The sequence below is a fragment of the Hyperolius riggenbachi genome, chromosome 7 (assembly GCF_040937935.1).
Source record: "Hyperolius riggenbachi isolate aHypRig1 chromosome 7, aHypRig1.pri, whole genome shotgun sequence".
NCBI classification, from domain to species: Eukaryota; Metazoa; Chordata; class Amphibia; order Anura; family Hyperoliidae; genus Hyperolius; species Hyperolius riggenbachi.
The window spans coordinates 180,322,514-180,344,533 of NC_090652.1; the positions used below are offsets into that span (position 1 = coordinate 180,322,514).

Below are 22,020 nucleotides of genomic sequence, written 5' to 3' on the forward strand. Positions count from 1 at the left end.
TATCTTCAACTACATTGTACAAATGTCCTGAATGATTTACCAATTTATGAAGTAAAAGTTGCTAAATTATATTGTTTTGTTGTATTTACCACTGAGCCACGAATACCAGGAGGTCCAGTACTTCCTTGAGGTCCAGGAGATCCAGCTGGTCCTATAAGACCTGGTGGTCCAGCAACACCAGGGGCCCCCTGGAATCAGAAACATTGCATTTAGATTTGTTGCGATTACTTACAACTAGCTGTTGAAAAATCATACATAGAGTTTTTAACAAGGACTTACATTTGGTCCTTTAGCACCACCATTGCCATCAGTTCCAGATGCACCCTGTAAACATACATTTTAATTAAAGATTGATCTACTTTTAGATATTTTCTTTTGCAAAAATAAATAAATAAATAAATAAATAAATAAATAAATAAATAAATGCAGTTTGTAATCATTATTAGTCCAGAAGATCTTCAGTCCCAATGCCAACAATATGTCTAATACACACAGCCTATACTTTCTTAGAAGTCCAGTTTTCTATTATGTATGATATATAAAAAAACAAACAAACAAAAAAACCAAGCAAATAAGAGAAAACAACAGTTATTCAATTCACTTTTTCTCCTAAGTTTTCTCCTAGGTGATATTTTCACAGCTTATCAATAAAATGCCTTTAAGCCACTAGCAAGCAAGAAAATACACAGAATAATTTTGACAGTAGACATTTCACCTCGTAAGTCCTTTAAGCAGAAGATGAAAAACGATCTCCTTGGAGAAACGTAGGCTAAAAAGTGAATTAAAAGGGGGCCAATGGGGACATTTCTTGGCTTAAAGAGAAAGCGAACGATCAAGAGGATAGGAATCGGCGGAACAATTTGAAATTTCATGAAGTGCCAGAACCTGTGCCACCTTCTGAGCTGCCGCAACATATCAAGCGTCTGGTTAAAACATGTCTGCCTGACTTGACTGAAGTCGAGCTGACATTGAATAGAGCACACCGTCTCCCCAAATCCAGGCACTTAGCGGATGCTACTCCAAGGGATGTTATTGTGCTTCCTTTTTTACACCACTAAAGACAATCTCATGGCAACAGTGCATAAAGCAGGGTCACTACAAGAGCCCTTCTCCCAGATCCACATATGCAATGACCTGTCTCAAAAGACCTTACAGCTGCTTAGAGAGCTACATCTGCTAATGAAAGCCCTTCGCCCCTTGCATATTCCATATAAATGAGGCCCCCCACCCAAGGTCATATTCTCATATGAAAATAAACAGTATTCTGCGTCATCCTGCGAATCAGGTTTGCAACTTTTCAAGCAATCACAATTTCAAGTCCCTGCGGACATTTTGAAACCCCCGCCATCTCTTTTAATGAAAGTTATTCCGGATTGGCAAAATAGTTCCAAGCGCTGAGCTGCCACATGTTTGTGCTGTTGGTTCATTTTATATTTCAATCTGCTCACAGAAAATTTCACTGAGCTTTTTTCCTGCTCACCCATTAGCCCCAGATTGAGGATGTGAGCCCTGAACTTATGTTTTAAACAAGTTTGATATTTTATGTTGTTCTGTTTATGCCATTTGGGAACAATAGTGTTAATTTATGCACACATCTTATTGTTGTTACCAACAGTGGCGTAACAATAGGGGCCACAGCCCCCGCATCTGTGGTGGTGCACGGGGCCCCTGTAGGGCCCATTCAGGGCCATTTTTGGGGGGGCGGAGGGGTCGCAGCCAGCGGTGCTCATCACGAACTCGTGATCACAGCTAGCCTGTGATCACAAGCATTTTTTCACGATCACGAGCTCGTTATTCGGATACTGTGATCTATCACGATCACCAGTCCGAATTCGAGTGCACCCGTGATTGCAATCAAATTTCAGCCGTGATCATGGGTTAACCCATGATCACGAGTCCAGATGACGCGCGGTATCCATGGGATGACTTAGTTGGGCCAATCAGAGGGCCCCCAGCCGGGGTCCTAGCAACCAATCAGAGGAGAGGAGCCTGGCCCTCCACTCCTCTATATAAGGCGGTGGCCATCTTGAGGAACTCGTCCTTGCTTGCGACTCTGTGGTACTGAGAGCATCTCCAGTGCTGCTGTTCATCTGAGCAAGTGCTTTTCTACTGTTTTACCCAGCGTTTTGCATCCTACACACATTCTAAACACATTGATTGTATTGATTTTTAGATAGATAGTGATTTGAGTGTTATAGTTTTCAGTCAGCTAGTGTATACTGTATTGTACTGTGCTAGGCTAGCTGTTAGGTCTGTGTACAGGCTAGGCCTGATAGCCTAGGTAGCCTTAGCCTACTAGCCTGAAGGTAGGTTAGGGATTAGTTAGTTGTTGTGTAGTACTGTTAGTTAATTTAGTGTTAGACTAGCAGCTGCAGTACTAGTTAGCAGGCAGGCAAGCATCTGTTTGATTATTTCTGACTGCTGTAGCTGCCTGTATTGATTGTGTGTGACAGACAGTCTTTTAGTGTCACTGTCTGTCACTCTTATTAGTTACTTATCCTCAGCTGTTAGTTGTATTTAGTCCAGTACTACTAGTCTACTACTACAGCCAGGCAGCATCTGTTTCTGACTGTACAGTGGGAGACATGGCAGCGCTTTCAAACAGAAGTTATACCTGAATGATTTATCTGCTTGGACGTGCAGACCTCCAGTAACTGGACTATATTACACACCTAGCACCCAAAACAGGCAAAAGAGAGTGTTAGCTTCAGTAAATAATTTGTGCACAGATTATTACCTAATAGACTTCCCCACGACAATGACGGACCCTCTCGGGGAAGGCCTAACAATAGTCTAGCAATAAAAACATAATATTCCTTGTGCTGCTAATCATAAATTGTATACACATTTCATCAAGCAGACTGACAAATGACAGCGCTCAAGGCTGCACCTGAAATGTAGACCAACAGAGGCAATGCAGAGCCCCTCTGGGGCCAAATACATGCCTTGAATGCAAAACAGATGCATCTGTTTTGCATTCAAGGCATGTATTTAGCCCCAGAGTCTGTCTGTCTGCTTGATGATCTGTTTCTGACTTGCTGCCTGTATTGTGAGTGTGACAGAAAGTCTTAGTGTCACTGACTGTCTGTCAGTCTTGTCTCAGTTAAGTGTTGTGCTTGTAGTTCATTCACCGTCACTGACCGTTTACGTGCAGTGAAATGAACTACCTGTCATTGTGACTTGTGAGTGGCTTGTTATCTACTTGCAGAAAAAAAAACACTTTCAATTTTTTTGTCACCAACCACCCCACCAGTCACCACACTTTATTAAAGTTCACACCCTTTCCCGCCCTTTATATATATTTTTATTTTTTTTCTTATTGTATACTATTATATTGTGCAATGTCTGGCACTGGCAGAGGCATCAGGAGAGGCAGCGCCATTGCCGCCACTGCTGGCAGGTCTGTGACTGGTCCACCGCCAGCCACTGGCCGCACAGTTGTGGGGGAGGGAGCAGAGACGTAGCAGCAGCGTGTTGCGCCCATCTTTGCCGTGGGTCGTCGTCGCCGGCCCATTGAGGAGACTCGGGCACAGGCTGTCGTGGAACTGATGGCGGAGCAGCAGGCCACCGGTTCCAGCATGACCACCAGCAAGACCACCACCAGCACACCAGCAGCAGCCGCCCGCTACCACCGCTTGATGTCACGTCAACCCCAGTGGCGAGCCTTTCATCACTGAGCTCGCTGTTTACACCAAGGACCGCAAGCAACTTGAGGGCTATTGTGGCAGAGTTTGAGGAGGAGATGATGGGGACAGGCGAGGAGGAGTTTAAGATGGAGGAGGTTGTTGTTGATTTTGATGAGGAGGAGGGGCCTCATCTAGGGGATGTTGTGGCAGAAGAGGTGATTGGGGGTTCAGTGGAGCTGTTTGAGGAGGAGGATGATGATGATGAGGTGCGGGACCGTCCCTATGTGCCACAGTTGGGTGAAGGCAGCTCATATGAGGATGAAGAGGGTCTGGTACAGAGGTGCAGCAGCATGGTTGCCAGGGGCAGGGCCAGCAGTGGGCATGGAAGGCAGGAGCCACAGCCTGCTGCTTCAGCCGCTACCACCACCACCCGCACCAGTCAACCCCCTAACAGAGGAAGACAAGCACCCCCTTCAAGCCGGAAGAGTAGTTCACATCACCAATCTGGCAGTTTTTCCATGTGTCCAATGTGGATGAGAGCCGTGCAATTTGCAACAGCTGCAGGGCCAGCCTGAGCAGAGGTCGTGATCCGGCAAAGATGGGTACCCCAAGCCTGCAGTCCCACTTGCAGAGCAGGCATTATCATGACTATCAGGAGATTGACAGGCTGAAGCACAGTGGCGCTGATAGTGGTCAGAGCAGGAGACCCACTGCACAGCCTTCAGCAGCAGCAGCAGCAGAAGCATCCCGCCTTCCTGCTCATCCAGCGTCTGCAGCAGGAGTTCAGAAATGCACTGCTCCCCCCCCCCCCTTGCGCACTCTTTTACTCCCGCCACAATTGAGTCTGGTTCGGGCAGCCAGTCCGCAGTGGCCTCCTCTGCTCCCTCCACAGTTCCCTGCTCATCTTCCCGTGCAGACAAACACCGCCAGACCCTGCTCAGTGAGGCCTTTCCGGATGTGACCAAGGCTCTGCCTCCCGGCCTCAGGCGCATCCGGATGCTGAACTTGTTGCTTGCCTGGGCCATGTGATCCCAGCTCCTGCCATACTCTCTTGTGCAGGAGGGAAGTGACATGAGAGCGCTCCTGCAGTATGGGATCCCGGAGTGACTAATCCCTAGCCGCTACTACTTCTCCCACATGGTGATCCCAGTTTGTGTTGGCAAACGTGGCCTGTTTGCTCGACCACACCGTGGGCGAGTGGGTCCATGTCACCATGGACTCCTGGAGCAGCTGTTTTGGGACAGACCACTACCTGTCCTTCATGGCTCACTGTTTCAGCCTGGTGGAAGTGGGTGAGGAAGCAGCAGCAGGACCATCATTTGGCACAGCAGCAGCCCAGTGGGTGGTGCCACCCTGCGGGGTCAGGGGAGATGCAGCAGGCTCCTCTGATCCAGTTCCCTCCTCCGTCACACCGCCAAGCGTCCCCGCCTCAGCTCAGCGGGAAGGCCTGCCACTGCCAAGCGCTGCTAGAGATAGTCAGCCTGGGGAAGACAACGTTGATGGCAGCGAACGTTCTGGCCAACCACAGGGAGCAGGAGCAGAGGTGGCTGACCCCCAGAGTCCTCAGAGTCGGATTGGTGGTGTCCGACAATGTGGCCAACCTGCTGGCTGCCATCCCCAGGGGACACTTGACCCATGTCCTCTGTTTGGCCCACATCCTGAACCTGGTGGTGCAGAAGTTCCTGCGCACCTATGAGGGATGGACAATCTGTTGGAAGCAGCAAGGAAAATTGTGTGCTATTTCCGCCGCTCCGCTGGTACCGCAGCAACCCTGGAAGACCTGAAGCAGCGCGAGGGCCTGCCACGACACCGGCTTGTCATCGATGTGCCAACTGTTGACGCAAGTGTTTCTGGCACCACCAACCTTCAGGTCCTCTCCAACGCACAGTGGGGGCAGATGCAGCAGGTGTGCTTGGTGTTGGCTCCCTTCCTGCAGGGAACCATTATGGTGAGCCGGGAACAGGCATTGGTTTGTCTGCTGGACAGGGCCCTGTTTGCTTTGCTGGAAGAGGGAGAGGAGGCCCTGACTCAGCTGGATCAGCAGGCAGCTGCGCAGTCCACCTCTCAGGAGGACTTTCAGTTGTTGGAGGAGTTGGAGGTCCCTGACTTTGCTGTTGAGGGGAAACAGCAGAGCGCAGCTGCAGTGGTGCAAAGGTAGAGAGGGCAGGACGAGGCTCAGGGGCCAGAGGAGGAGGACAGCGATGTCGTCTCTGGGGTGCCGACGACCTTGATGTCTCTGCTGTGTCCAACCTGTTCCCCATGGAGTGCACATGCTGTGGTGCCTGCGCAGGGACCCCAGGGTGATCCAGATGCGTGCTCGGGAGGACATCTGGATCAGCATGATCCTGGACCCATGGCTGAAGGGGAAGGTGGGTCAGTTCCTGCCTGCTGGAGACCCTGAGCACTGAACAAGGGAGTTGCAGCAGCTCCTTGTTCAGCGATTAGAGGAAGCCTTCCCCCAGCCCTACACCCCCTCTGTACCTGTCCAACCAGCACAGTAGCTGGTGCCTGCGGCCAGCAGCAGCAGAAGCAGGTGCCCAAGAGACCTGCTGTCTCTGACTAAGGCACTCTTCATGACGGTAGAGCTGCAGAGAGAGGAGGTGCCTGCAGCAGCATCTTTCTCTCAAAGTCAGAAGCAGTGCCTGACCCGGATGGTGTCAGACTACATGGGAACCTTCAGCAGGCTTGACACCCAGGCCCCTGTGGACCCCATGGAGTACTGGGTCAAGCTTTTGGAGATCTGGAGGGAGCTGGCGCAGTACACCCTGGATGTCCTCTCTTGCTCCCCTTTCAGCATGCTGTCTGAGAGGTGCTTCAATGTGGCCGGTGGCGTGGTCACCAAGAAGCGCTCTCGTCTGTCACTAGAGTCTGTGGACAGACTGACATTCCTGAAAATCAACCAGGCCTGGATTGAAGGCGATTTCTGGCCCCTGCTGTCGGCGAGAGGGGGGCATGAGGTGGCTGGGAATCTCTTTAGCACACCAACCTTCAGTCTCCTGCTAATTAGGCCAGTTTTGTTTTAGGTGTTGTGGTACCACCACTAGGTGCCACACAATTATTCTCTGCTGCTACTAGTTATTACACCATCAAAATAGCTACTACTGTTGTGACCCCCCCCCCCCCCCAAAAAAATATATATATATATATTTTGAGGTGTCTGGGATGCAAACTGTGCTGTCCGAGTTGTGTGGAGAACCCAACTGCAGCTGTACAACCACTTCCTGGAACCTCACGGTTGTTTATTTTTGTTTGTTCCGTGGTACCACTGCTAGGTGCTATGGACTACACTGCCTGCTGCCACATGTTACTCCTCCTCCTGCTGCTGCTGCTTTAACCTCCTGCTGTCTGTGCTCCCACCACTACTACAATAGCTATATATTGTTGAAAAAAAAATCTGAGGTGTCTGTGCAGTCCCAATTGTGTATTGGACACAATGTGGGCTTCACGACCGCTGTTTGGAACCTCCTGCTGTAGTCTCAGTGTATATTATAGCCGTGGTACCACCGCTAGGTGCCATGGCCTATGCTGCCTGCTGACTCCGCCCTCTGGGAGTCACTGTGTGTGTGGCTGTGGTGGAGAGAGGACCGCTCCGGCTGAGCTCCAGCAGTTCCAGTGGCTGGAGTATCTTTCCTGCCTGTGATCGAGGACCCTGCCAAGGTTGCGTGCATAGGAGGGGAGAAGGACTTCAGTGGGGGTGTTTGGGCTCCCCTGGGCTGAAAGGCTCTGGGGGGCCTAGGCCCGAGAAGGCATCCCTGTCCTCCATAATGGAGGCTCATAAAGCTGAACAGTTGAAGGAATCGTGAGTAGTGCAGTGGAGTGGCATAAGAATGTCAAAACTGCTAAAGAAACTTTAAGCTCATTACAATATGACTTGAAAAAATGGATTAACAAGTATGGTCAGTCTTGGAAACCTGCCTTTCTTAAGACAACCCCACAACTAGCAAAACTGCAAGAACAAATTGAGGTTCAAAGCAAAGTGTTGGAGGAATTAAAAAGAAATGGTGGAATGTTTTCTGAAGGCTTAGGCCATCAGCAGCAGTTTTCTCAGATGAAAGAAAGCAAGGATAAGGTTGTGCCAGTAAATGGAGGGAAGAATGGAAAAGAGGACAGTGTTGTGCAAGTTGAGAGAAGTGTGCAAAGCCCAAAGCCTGCGGCTGTGCAAGATGCAAATAGCCTGAGAGCTCCTGGGTCTCCGGCAGTGTTTTCAGAGTAAAACTGTCGGCAGCAAAATATGCAAGATTTAGCTATGCAACAGCAAGCATTAATAACATTTTTTTTCCTATGCAGTATGGACACAGTTTATAGCAGTATTCAGGACAGTTCCAAAATCATTTTGGTGGTGGAACAATAGGAATGGTCTCAAATATGCAGAATGTGCAAAATGCTAATGTTCCTAATGTTCAGAATTTTTCCTTTCCACACTCCTCTCCCTATTTTCCTTATGTGAACCAAAGCCTCAATCCTCTTGTGTTCCCTGGTGTTTCTAATCCCTTCCCTTGTCCGTTTTCCCCTGTGTGTATCCCCTCTATTAGTCCTTTTAAAACAAGTATGCATCAAAGTGGGAACATTTCTTTAGGGCAAGTGGGGAGTGCACCTTTAATATGTTCAGGTAGTCTTACTCATAATGGTGGTGCTGTGCAGCCTGGTGGACCATTTGGGGAAGCTCCTGTGGTTTCCAGTTTGCAGAGTCTTCCCTTGTCTGTCTCAACAGTTGGGGCAGCTAGTTTGGGCTCAGGGCAAAGCCCTGTGACAGCGGTTCCTGTGTCACAGGGTTCGCCCTCATTCAAGATGGTGCCGGGTGCCGCTCTCGGCGTGGAGGCGGAAACCGGAAGTGACGTCAGAGGCGATCACGTCACTTCCAGTTCTGCGGGGACAGCGGCTGAGGCTGTTGCGGTGTTTCCCCCTATAGGGGATGCGTTCCCCAAGGAAGGGGGTTTCTTACAGCAATGGGTGACACAAACAAAGGAGTGTCAGCCCAAAGGTGCGGGAGAAAAGGCAGGGAGCGGGGTTTCTACAGCAACATCTATGGAAAAGGGCAGGATTGGCCAGGTAAATAAAAATGTTTCTGGAGATCAGGTGGGGAGGGATGTGCAGCAGTCAACGAGGATTGTGGAGGAAAGAAACAAGGTTGATCAAGGAAACATGAGTGGGCAAGCAGGGAAGAGGAGAGGTGAAAATGATACAAATGAGGATGGGAAAAAGAGAATGTTTGGTGATAACAGAGGTGCTCAGAGGGAGGAGGGAGGGAAGGAGAAAGAGTTAAATCAAAGTGTTGTTGATGTACCTGTATCTATTGGTAAGCAACAGGATAAACAAAGTGTTGTTAAGAGAACTATTTTGTCTTATGCAAATGCTTTAAAAAAGGATGTGAATAGCAATGTGACAAATGATCAAACAAAGTTGGATGACGTTGGATTATCAGCAAGGAGTACAAGGAATTTAGTCCGAATTTGCTAGAAGGGTGAGGATGGGGTGTCTTATTCAAGAAAAACGTTCATTCAGCTGTTGTTGAAAATGGGCTTCAGGGCGGTGGATTTTTATGCTGTTTTGGCTCCTGAAAACCCCCCCTCCTTTTTCAATGTCAGCTTTTTGTCCCCAACTGGTCTGGATACCTTTTGGGAGAAGTACGAGAAAACCTGGAAAACAAGTGATGAATGGAAAGGTTTGTTGCCCCAGGTGGTGTCCAGGCAGTCGTTGGACAAAAAGGTGACGATCGTGGTCTCGAACGAATCCATCCCTGTGCATTACTTGTTAGTCTGGATCAAGAACTATGGTGTACCCTTGAGTACGCCAAAGAAGGTGATGGATGAGTTTGGTATCTGGGGAGGTGGTTGGGAGCTGATGGTAAGGCTAGGCAGAGAGGGAAATGTGGTCAAGCACATTCCTACATCTGTTTTTATAGGCTGAGACAGGGTGACGGTTTTTTACCAGGGTCAGCCTCGAGTTTGTTATAAATGTAATTCAAAAAGTAATTACAGTATATCTTGTAAGGAACAAAAATGTTCATGGTGCCACGCTTTGGGACACTTGGCGAGGGATTGCAAAGAAATTAGATGTAGTATCTGCCTCAAGTTGGGTCATCCCTACTCCCAGTGTCCTGAATCGTGGTCCAATATAGACAAGGAAGTACTTAAAGAAATGGATAAAATTCTGTCGTCCGTGCCATCTACCGCCCTGAAGCCCCCGGTTGAAATTCCTCTTTTCTTGTCTGTTCTCAAATCAGCTCCTCCTCCTCTTCCTCCCCCTTCTTTGACGGTATCTGTTCCTCAGTTTGGCAACTCAAATCCTATTTTTCAGTTAAGTGATCCTGTTAAAGGGTCAAACATTTTTTCTGTTCCTCCCTCAAAGTCAGAGGGAAAGGTTGTGGAAGGAGAACGTATAGTAGGGGAAGGGTCGGGAAAAAAGATTGAGGCAAACAACCTTTCTGGGAAGAATGAGGAATCAAAAAAGAATAATGATAAAAAGGAAGGAGGTGTGGTGGAAAAAAATCTGCTACTAAGCAGAAAGAAAGTAAAAAGAAAGCAAAGATTGAAGAAAAACCCAAACCTTGGAAGGTGGAGAGGGTGTCTGGGGTAAAGGGGAGGAATGGGAAGAAGAATATAACAAAGGAGAAAGCGTCTAAGAAATTGGAAGAGCTTAGGAAACAGAAGGAGGTTAAATTACAAAATAAATATGAAGACAGTTATGAAGACAGTGATGAAGATTTGTTTGATGATAGTGAAGATGTCCCAGTCGGGAAAGAGTCTGAGGACATGGAGGTGTCTTCCTCTAAGGAGGAAGAAAGTACAGTTTGAGGAAGGGTAAGCAATCTCCTTTTTATTTATCCTGATGGAGGTCCCCCCCTTTGAAACTAGCAACCATTAATGTTGCTAGTATGAGATCTGTAAGTGCTCGTAAGGAAGCCATATTTTTTCTCGGTCAGTTTGATGTCGACACTTTATTTTTGCAAGAGACCAGGCTTCTGGCATCCATGAAGCCATGAGGGACTGGCACTTTGGTCCCTCTTATTGGTCTCTTGCGGCTGAGCCTTACACTGGGGTGGTGGTCCTTTTTAAGACCGACATGGTAACTTTCCGGCGGATAAGTGAGAATGAAATGGGGCATTGCTTGGTCTTGGACGTCTCTGTGAGGGGGCAGGATTTGAGGCTGATTAACATCTATGGGCCTCAGTCTGAGAGAGAGAGAAAGTGCCTCTTCACAGAGATCAAGCCATTTCTGTTTATAGCCCAGGAGGTGGTCTTTGGTGGTGATTTCAATACCGTAGTCAGGTTAAAGGACAGAAGAGGTGCCCAGACCCGCCTGGGCTGTGATAGTAATTTTTTTAATAGTACGATTAGGGATGCTGGTCTGGTAGATATGCATATAAAGCTCATCCCAGATGACACAGGGTTCACTTATTTCTGTGGAGAGTGTAGGAGTAGGATAGATAGTTTTTTTGTTAAGGAGAGCTCTGCTACTTTATCTCCAGGGGTGCAGGTGGTAGAGTTCCCTGATCACTGAATTCTATCTATGGTGTTGAATGTTGCAGATGTCCCTCCAAAAGGAAAGGGTATCTGGAGATTTAATTCATTGCTTTTGAAAGAAGAAAGTGTAAGACAATATTTCGGGGAATTTTTTCAGGCACAGGTTACTTTTCTGGACTGTTGTAATAGTAGGTCTGAGTGGTGGGAGATGGTTAAAAAATGGGCTGAAGGTCTTTTCAGGAACCTAGCAAAAAGAAGAGCTTTTGGTAGATATGTTACCTACCAGCGTCTGAGGCAGAAACTTGAAATTGCTGTCTCGGGGGGATGGTGATCCTGAGGAGATCAAAAGGATCAAGGATCTGTTGCGCAAGAATCAGTATGATCGGCATGCTTCTTTGGTTCTGGAGAGGGATTATGGTAAAAATCACTCACCAGACCCTTACCAGAATTGCAAACAAAGTGTAGCAGTTAAGATCATTTATGGTCTCAAGGATAGTACAGGATCTCTGGTGAAGTCCAGAGCAGGGATTCTGGAAACCGTGAGATCCTTTTATGATGAATTACTGGGCAGCAGACCTCTTGATGGGACCACTCTCTAATGGAATCTTTCCTGTGTGATATTTCAGGACTGGGAAATTTAGATGTTCCTCTTGCGTTTTTGACGGAAAGAATTTCTGCTGAGGAAGTGGTGAAAGCCATTGAGCAACTTGCTATCAAAAAAACACCAGGGCCAGATGGCTTGACGGCTGAATTTTATAAGGTTTTCAAGGACATTCTGGCTCCTGAATTGGCAGAGGTCTTCAATCGCAGCCTTGAAGAGGATGAGCTTCCTTCCTCTATGAGAGAATCAGCAGTTATTCTTTTGTCAAAGGGTAAAGATTCTTCAATGATTGAGAATTGGTGGCCCATCAGCCTTCTCAATGTTGATCGAAAGATTCTGGCAAAAATAATTTTTGGGTGGCTGAGTCAGGTGGCAAATGAGGTGCTTTCTCGCCAGCAACACTGTTCTGTCTAGGGGAGTGGTACTTTTTCAGCCGTATTAACGGTCCGGGATATCCTGGAGAGATGCAGGGCTGCTGGTTGGGGAAAATACTTACTGGCGTTGAATCAAGCAAAGGCTTTTGATGATGTCAATCTCAAGTATCTGTGGATGCTCCTTAGTAAGTATGGTCTGCCGGGGAGGTTTATCAATTGGCTTAAAGTTTTATATAAAGGTGCTGAAAGTTTCCCGCTTGTCAATGGTTGGGTTGGACAGACCTTTGAGGTTAGATCTGGGGTGCGTCAGGGGTGTCCTTTGAGTCCCCTGCTATATGTCTTTGCCATTGATCCTTTCATAAGAAGGATTGAGGGTGGAGCTTTGTGTGGGGTGCTGTCGGGCATAGCTGGTGTACCTCCTCTCAGGGTTGTGGCCTATGCTGATGATGTGACTGTGGTGATCTCTGGACAGGAGGAGGCAGAAGGTGTTTGTACGGAGATTGCCTGTTACTCATTAGCATCGGGTTCCAAGATCAATCGGGACAAGTGTGAGGCTTTCTGGATGGGTAAGTAAAATTAGAACTTCGTGCTCCCAGTCTCATTTCCAGTACCCAAAGAAAAGATTAAAATACTTGGCATAGAATTTGGCCCAGGAGACTATGGTCATCAAAATTGGGAAGGCAGACTAAAATGTGCTGAGGCTAAGGTGGTCCACTGGAAAGGTTGGCGATTGACTTTCAGAGAAAGGATTGACATAATCAAAACCTATTTGATTCCAATTATGTTATATAGCGATGTACAGAGGCGCCAATAGGATAAAACACACTAAAAGGTTTAAAAATATTCGAGTGGTGGTGGTGGACCAACCGACCAAAACAGACTCGATGCTGTCGCTTAAGTCAAAAACAATTTATTTACATACTCCGAGAACAACTGCAACGCGTTTCACGGGCAAGATCCCGCTTCTTCAGGCATTAAACAACAGGAGTATCACACAGCTCTAGGTCCCGATAAAGTTTGGCACCTCTGTACAGACAGATTCCAGATTCAATGCCTAATTTTGAATCAAATTCGAATCGGAGTTCCGTGATCGTGATCACGGTAGAATCCAGATTTGACCAGACCCGGATTCAAATTCACTCTAATCGTAATTGGGGATATCCGAGCAACCCTGGTCGCTGCATGAGGAGAGAGCATGTGCACACATCGGCGGGGAGGAGGGAAAGTTCTTACCTCGGGCTCTCCCCTCAGCGCTCCCCTCCAGTATCTATCAGCTGCAGCAGGCGGCGGACAGGAATGTATACCTTCATGCGTTCCACCGCCGGAGGTTCCTCTAAGTGTCTGATGCTACTTCCTGTTTAAACAGGAAGTAGCGTGAGGCACTTAGAGATTGGACATTGGTGCAATTACATGGTGTGACCATGCCCCAACTTCTATCATTATCCAAAGATACCCTGCCCACACTAAGCCTCATTTTTGTAGACTCGATAGTGACTAGCTGAGCAATCCTTCCAACACCACTACTCTTACCAACAAAATAAAGTAATAATTTGTACTGAACTGCATTGATACAATTTGGTCAGCCCATAAGGCCAGAGTAACCAGAGGGTTACTTATCAGACTGGGTTCAAGGATTAAGAGAGAAAGGACGCAAAGATATAACACCCTACTTAATCAGATAGTTGCGTTTGAAAAATTATTTAACCTCCCTGGCGGTAACCCCGAGCTGAGCTCGGAGTAGGACAAAATAGTTGGAAGCGGTAATCTCAAGCTCAGCTCAGGGTAGGGAAATACCTGCTCTCCAGTGCAGTAACGCGCAATCAGCGCTGCGCAGCAGGACTCTGGCCTTCTACCCCGACTCCAGCCTTCTCTCCGGGCCGCCGTGATCCCCATGTCCCTGACTCTTCTTCCGGGGTCCCGGCGGCCAAACACCTCAACAGAGCGGTGGCGCAACGTCATGGGGGGTGGAATTGGACCTGAACTTTTGCACAGGGCAGATGAAAAACAGAGAGAAATGTTGCCGAATGCCGATATGTATGTATGGGGTCCAGACAGAAATGCACCACCAGGGTGGTTAAACAAGACCCATCCCAAACTTAAGAAAAAAAAAAAACTCTTCCACCGTCGGCAAGAGTTAAAAGCTTTACCTTTACTTCAGTATGATTACTCTTTACAATAAGCTAAATTAAACTACTATACACAGAACAATAAAACTGGAAATTATCTAGCTAATATACTTAAAGAGAAACTCCGACCAAGGATTGAACTTAATTCCAATCAGTAGCTGATACCCCCTTTTACATGAGAAATCTATTCCTTTTCACAAACAGACCATCAGGGGGGCGCTGTATGACTAATATTGTGGTAAAACCCCTCCCACAAGAAGCTCTGAGTACCGAGGTACTTCTGGCAGTTTCCTGTTTGTGATCCTTGTTGCCTTGTGGGAAATAGCTGTTTACAGCTGTTCCCAACTGCCAAAACAGCATACAGCAGCTACATCACTTGCCAGCAGTAAAAATGTCACCATGTGATACATTTCAGAATATAAATCAGGGATTTCAAAGATTTTACAATGGGCAAATACTGACTAAATCATTTATACATAATTATTGTAAAAATGAAGCATGTTTTTTATTACATTATTTTCACTGGAGTTCCTCTTTAAGAGTAGGAAGTGTAGGCATGCCATTCACTCTATTAGGCATCCTGTCACTAAAACCACCACCTCCAACCCCAAGCAGATTGCGGATGTGTTCAGCAAATACTGCGCACAGCTTTACAATCAGGGATGCTCATCCGGATTTCGGATATCTGGGTAACCCGGATATCCGACCATTTTTGCACTATCCGGCCGGATCCGGATAGTTGAGCAGAAATCCGGATAGCTATCTGCGGATAGTTTGACAGCCGACCCGGATATCCGCGGATTTCTCCCAGATATCCGAATCCGGATTACAGGTTAGATGGCAAAAAGTCCCAACACCACACACCCTCCTCACCCTCCTCTCTCTCCTCTCTCTGATCTTGCCTTCCAGGGATTTGTAGGCTGTCAAAAGCAAGCTCACATACATTGGCCAGGAATCGAACCCAGGTCCACTGCTTTGAAGGCAGCTATGCTCACCACTATACTACTGACAGCACTACATGCTGAAGCCAGCCTAGCATGTACCATTGTGATATACCCAAGAGAAAAATGAGCTTGCTTATTTGCCTAATTTGCTAGATGAAAGCAGTGGGACACATGGTGAAACTTCTTACAAGAATCAATTCAAGACTTCAGAATCAGAAAGATCATGTGCCCCACTGGATGATGCTGGTGTAACACACACAGCAAAGGACAGCAATTTGAAGTCTAGGAGATTCCAGGGCAAGGGTGGGAAGGATGAAAAGCTAGGTGGCCATGCAACCCTTCCTGCTAGGTATGGCCTTGCCTCTTGTGTTCAACAGTTGTCCGAAGAAAAACCCCAGATAGCCATTTAGCAGCAACGTCATACACACAGTCCTTGTGGCACAATTGGTTAGTGTATTTGGCTGTTAACTGAAAGGTTGGTGGTTCAAGCCCACCCAGGGATGGTCTTGCATTTTGTGTTCAACAGTTGTCCGAAGAAAACCCCAGATAGCCATTTAGCAGCAACGACATACACACAGTCCTTGTGGCACAATTGGTTAGTGTATTTGGCTGTTAACCGAAAGGTCGGTGGTTCAAGCCCACCCAGGGATCGCCTTGCATTTTGTGTTCAACAGTTGTCCGAAGAAAACCCCAGATAGCCATTTAGCAGCAACGACATACACACAGTCCTTGTGGCACAATTGGTTAGTGCATTTGGCTGTTAACTGAAAGGTTGGTGGTTCAAGCCCACTCAGGTACGGCCTTGCCTTTTGTGTTTTGTGAAGGGAACTAATGCACCCTTCTTAAACTTGAAGATTATATACAAATGTAAGCAGACTGCAGAGTGGCGCAGCAGAAGTGTGCTGGGCCCATAACCCAGAGGTTGATGGCTTGAAACCATCCTCTGATAGGCTCAATTTCATTTTTGCACCTAGCTTTATCGCATGGGCAAAACGGTTTTCATAGCCCTGTAAGAGAAAGTGTAATAAGGGCCCTGCCGTAACATAGATATTACGGTAGCTAAGACTACTCCTGGGCCTTTCTTGTAGTTGAAGAGATGAGTGAAATGGCTGGCTTCAGCCTGTAATGTTAGTTGTGGTGGTGGTATAGCGGTGAGGAGAGCTGCCTTCTAAGCAGTGGACCTGGGTTTGATTCCTGGCCAAGGTATGTCAGCCTGTAATGTTAGTTGACCTGTGTTTGATTCCCGGCCACTAGTGGTATAGTGGTGAGGAGAGCTGCCTTCTAAGCAGTGGACCTGGGTTCGATTCCTGGCCAAGGTATGGGAGAGTGCTTTTGACATACTACAAATCCCTGGAAGACAAGATCCTCCTCCGGAGGAGGAAGGGAAAGAGGGTAGAAGGTGTTTTTAAAGGTTAGAAACATTTTTAAAGCAATTTAAAAGGCACTTCCAGCTTTTCTATCCGGATATCCGAATAGGTCAGATATCCGCGGATAATGCGTTCGGACATCCGGGGTCATGCAGATATCTAAAAGGTCGGATTCGGATATCCGAACCGGATCCGGATATCTGAATATCCGGATCAATTCGGATTTTAAAAAGTACTATCCGAGCATCCCTGTTTACAATCTTCAGGAAGACTGTAACACCCACCAGCCTACAGAAGAAATTATCTAAAAATGTAAGAGTAGAAAGACTTACTGGAAGACCTGATGAACCAGCAGGTCCTTGCGATCCAGTCTCCCCCCTTGGCCCTTGGGGTCCTTCGGGGCCACGTGCTCCTGTTGGTCCAGCATCACCCTTGAATTAAACAGAATGATTATGAAGTCTTCAGTATAATGTTTCTACGGCAGTTAATGGCAAATACTTAAAAATAAGCAAAAACACAGAGAAATTTTCATTTCTGCTATCTGCCTTATGGTTTCATTCAAAATCATCCTCTCATTGTATCTTTTGTGATGTCTGTTAATATATCTTGCTGTAGTTAGGTAATACCATTAACACATCAATATACTGTTCAAAGTTAATAAACAAATATTATTTGCACCTCTTCTACAGTAAGGCCTCTTTTCCATGGACAGTTGAACTGTGTGTTCAGCAAGCAGTTACCAGGCAGCAGCAAGCAGTTGTGAGGGCCCATTCACACTAGAAGAGCTTTTTGTGATTGATTAGCGTTTCTTAAAATTGCTCCCATTCACTTTCATTGAAATTGCGGAAAAATCTCATCAATTTTGCGATTGCGTATGTGAAAATTGCGGCGATTTTTACATGATTTTTACCGCAAATTTAATGAAAGTAAATGGGAGTGATTTTAAAAATGCTAATCAATCACAAAACGCGCAGAAAAGCGCTTCTAGTGTGAATGGGCCCTGAGCATTTCACTGCCTATCAGATGTCCATGGAAAAGAGGCCTTAGTCCCTATATTCCAAACCAAAGGGAGTAGCTTCATTGCTCTCAGTGTTCCCCAACCTTGTCCTCAAGGCCCACCAACAGTGCATGTTTTGTATAAAGCCACAGAGGGAGTTAATCAGCTCTGCTGAGACACTAATTACCCCACCTGTGCCTTTTTGTGGTTTTCTGCAAAACATGTACTGTTGGTGGGCCTTGTGGACAGGGTAATACAGCTGACTCACATTGAGGAACACAAGGATACAGAGGGTATATACCTCTGGTGAAAGGGACCTTTAACTCCCACAAATTTAACTTTAAGGATAAATGTGCTTGCTTAACCCTGAGCAGATAACCTTTATTGCTTATTTTCTTATAGGGGTTCTTCAGGGGTTTAAAAAAAAGAAAGTTTCACTTACCCGGGGCTTCTACCGCCCCCTGCAGAAGTCCTGTGCCCGCGCCAGTACTCCGGCGTGGCTCACTTTCAGTTATGCCGACTTACAATTTGGCGGGGCCTCCTTGCACCAACTCACATGGCCAGGAGCGTCCTGTGCAGGCGTTTTCTCATACTGCACCTGTGCAGGACGCTTCCAGCAATGTGAGGGGGAGTGAGGACGGGCACGACGTGCAGACGCAGTGCTCAGAAGTTGGCAAACAGCTGCAAAGCAGCAAGCAGCTGCAGGGGAACAGAGGATCCTTGAGTACATGCGTGGATACAGGACTTCTACAAGGGGCCGGTAGAACCCCAAGGTAAGTGAAACTTTTTTTTTTACCCTTAAAAAACTCCTTAAAGGACTTAGATCTGTTTGTGGAGGGTAGTGTAGTCCTAACAGGCAACTCCAATATAGCCACAGACTCTCCACTTGACGCGTCTTCAAAGAGAACCATAGTTACAGATTGCCCAGCAAGATCATGGTGAACCAGGCCAGAACTCCTAGGAGTGTGTAAGGGGCTAAAAAGGACTAAAAAGCCCTCTTACTAAAATGCTATGTAAAAGAGAAACGTGCCTTCTTAAAGCAGAAGGTATTTGCGATTATTCATGTTGGAGCGAGTATATGAGGTATTCCAAAATGCATCAATGCTGAATATGCAAATCATGTTTCTGAAAGCTAAATACACCTCCAGAACGCAATACAAGTCTTGTACAATTAACAAGCATCATTGCATTCCAGTGGTTCAGAAACTTCAAAGGGATGATTTGCATATTCAGCATTAATGCAATTTGGGACACCTCATATACTCACTTCAACCCAAATAATCACAAATACCTTCTGCTTTAAGAAGGCAAATTTCTCTTTTGCAGAAAGAACCACAAATTAAACCGATAGAAGTCTGGCCGAGGCATTATCCTGAATACACATAAAATGAAACCTAAAACCTTTCAGGAATTTTGATAAAGAGAATCAGAAGGACAATAAAATCTCTAGAAAATGGTTCAGAAAAATAAATCTGACAGCGATGAGGGCCTGAAGTTCAGAGACTACACTACAACTCGAACAAGGCTGCTTTTTTTTTTTTTTTTTTTTACAGATGCTAAAGGACCCTGCATATTTACTGCTACTGATGACAGAGGTGGCTGCTAGTCAGTGGTTTCTGTTCCTGTCTGGCACAGTAATGGCTGCTAATCAGTGGCTGTTACTGCTCCTGGCTGACATAGTAATGGCAGCTAATCAGTGGCTGTTACTGCTCCTGGCTGGCAAAGTAATAGCCAGGGCCGGATTTGTGCTTTTTGCCGCCCCAGGCCCACTATCACCAGGTGCCCTTCTGACCAATGGAGCCTCTGTGCATGAACACTTTCTCAGATTCCATTCCCCCACTGTAAACAAAGTGCAAGACTGCCATTACATGATTTCAACAAAAAACAGGTAAACGCAGCCTGGAAATGCCCTGATCGCTCTCTTTTCATTTACAAGTTCAATACACAACAAACAATAATATATTCTAGTGTTCATGCAAGCAGGGGCGTAACTAGACATCACTGGGCCCCCCTGCAAAACTTTGGATGGGCCCCCCCCCCTCGTGAAACTTTGGATGGGGCCCCCTGCGAAACTTTGGATGGGGCCCCCCACCCCCTCGCTTTCTGCACAGAAAAACTGAGGACCAATGTGTTTTCCCCATGCAGATAAAAACACTTAGACTTAAAGGAAATGTCAGGCAATCTATGCTACCCCAGATCTACTTACCCGGGGCTTCCTCCAGCCCCTTGCAGCTGACAAGTCCCTCGTTGCAGCTCTGCTCCCAGTACATACATACACACACAGATACACACACAGCCGTATTATTTTACTACATGAGAGCACATGCTATATGGAGGAACAACGACATGCTGAACATAACATATAGTATTCACTGAAACTTTGGCAAAACATTCAGAATGTCACTGATTGATACTCTTATGAGACAACAAGCTCTCAATGAAGCAGCAACAATAAGACATCAATCTCCACTCTGCTGTGTTGTAAAAGTAATTAGAGGCCATAAGGTCATTAGCCTGTGTGATAAGAATCTAGGAATCCTTTCAGAGTGAAAAAGGGAAAGTCTACAACTTTTTTTCAAAATGTGAGTCGTTCTTTGTTAGGTTGTACATGCAGTCATCAGATCTTTGCAGCAGTGAGAGACAGATGTTTTTTATGAACCCTAGGGAGCAGGGACAGTGTACAAATTCCAGAGTGTGTATGAGTCCTTATCTGTGTGGTGGACACATGCAGTCACTATAACAATGGTGCGAGAGCAGAATACGTTTTCTTCTCTCGGTGCCCTTAGCTCTCTCAAACTTCCCCCCCCCTGTGGCTTCTGGGCCCCCCTGCGGAGGCATCCCTTGCAGGGTCTATTGTTACACCCCTGCATGCAAGCTAAGGAGATAAGGTGTAAAAATGTAATGTGCATAATACACTGCAAAGAAGGAGCAAAGTCAGTGCTACAATGTCATTTGCGACCAGTTCGGTCAAACATTCACGGTGTGCATGTGCAGCATGCACTCAGTACAATATAACATCGGATTTCAAACAATATCTTTAGTAGACTAAAGATGTTTGGCACTGCTGCAGTCAATCTTGTAGTTGATTGAATGGAAGCTGCATTAACACGTAAGTTGCATCCAGAAACAAAAGCAATGCCCACACCATGAATATGTGGAGAGTCTACATTGGGTGCAACTTACAAACATCAAAAATCACTTAAACATAAAAAAATAAATAAATCAGACCAGTTATGGGGAACTGATACTCAGCCACAATCATCAGAAAAATAATGTAAATAATGGTACTAAAAACCCAAATCCATGATCCAATCAGAACTGTCCATGTATGGCAGACTCACATAATAATAAAGTGCATAAGTGTATATTGAAAAAGGGCGCATGGAAAAAAGGGCGCGGGATGTAGCCGAATTTATAAGTTATAATGTAAAACAATGTTTCCCTTAGTTGCGTTGTAAACGAAAATATAGTGCTGTATCGCTGTAATGAACGTAAATTAAACGGCAAAATACTGTCTATAACAACAACCGTATTCTGTAGTAAAACGTCAAATCGCGTGTATAACATAAACGTATTGTTGAATGAAACGTGAAATGGCGTGTATAACAACAAACGGATAGTGTACTAAAACTTCAAATAGCGTCTTTAATAAAAACGATATTTACACTGCTATTAAGCATAGTAATAGAAAAGTAGATTTTAACCACTTTACCCCCGCCCGTACGGATTTCTCCGCCCCTTTTTCCATCCTTTAACCCCCAGGGACGGAGAAATCCGTACTTTGCGCACTCCCGCCGCTGCCCGCGCTCCCGCTCGTAAACACGCCGCCCGCCGCTAGTAAACACGCCGCCGCCCGCTCGCCCGGAGATCAATGAACGGGAAAATCCATTCCCGTTCGTTGATCTAAGCCTCGCAATGATCCGCTGCTCTCCGATGGGCAGCGCGATCATTGTGATCTTAACCAGCCTCCAAGTACTTCCTCCAAGCTTCCGGAAGGACGCTTGGAGGTCGCATTAAAACAAAAAGTTACTGTGGCCATCTTGTGGCCAAATAGTAAAACTACACCCTACACATTTTTCACATACAAATAAATTACTTTTACACAAAAAATTAACTCATTACCTCCCACACTCCCAATTTTTTTTTTTTTGTAATAAAAATAAAATAAAAAAATGTACAATAAAAAAAAATACATAAATAGTTACCTTAGGGACTGAACTTTTTAAATATTTATGTCAGGAGGGCACAACACTGTTACTTTATAAACTATGGGCTTGTAATTAGGGATGGACGCAAAACTGAAAAAAATGCACCTTTATTGCCAAATAAAATATTGGCGCCAAACATTGTGATAGGGACATAATTTAAATGGTTTTATAACCGGGACAAAAGGGCAAATACATTTCATGGGTTTTAATTACAGTAGCATGCATTATTTAAAAACTATAATGGCCGAAAACTGAAAAATATTTAATTTTTTTCCCACATTTTTCCTATTTTCCCATTAAAACACATTTAGAAT

At 46.1% G+C, this 22,020-nt stretch overlaps 1 protein-coding gene across 1 annotated transcript in view; it reads right to left on the bottom strand.

Moving 5' to 3' along the window:
- The window catches only part of COL5A2 (collagen type V alpha 2 chain), a 1,703,177-nt gene that overhangs the window by 760,558 nt on the left and 920,599 nt on the right, over positions 1-22,020 (bottom strand). The window contains exons 17-19 of the mRNA XM_068247348.1: positions 16,834-16,932; positions 280-324; positions 90-188 (exon numbers count right to left, since the gene is read on the bottom strand). Of these exons, the coding sequence (XP_068103449.1) occupies positions 90-188; positions 280-324; positions 16,834-16,932 (243 nt within the window). The remainder of the gene's footprint in view (positions 1-89; positions 189-279; positions 325-16,833; positions 16,933-22,020) is intronic.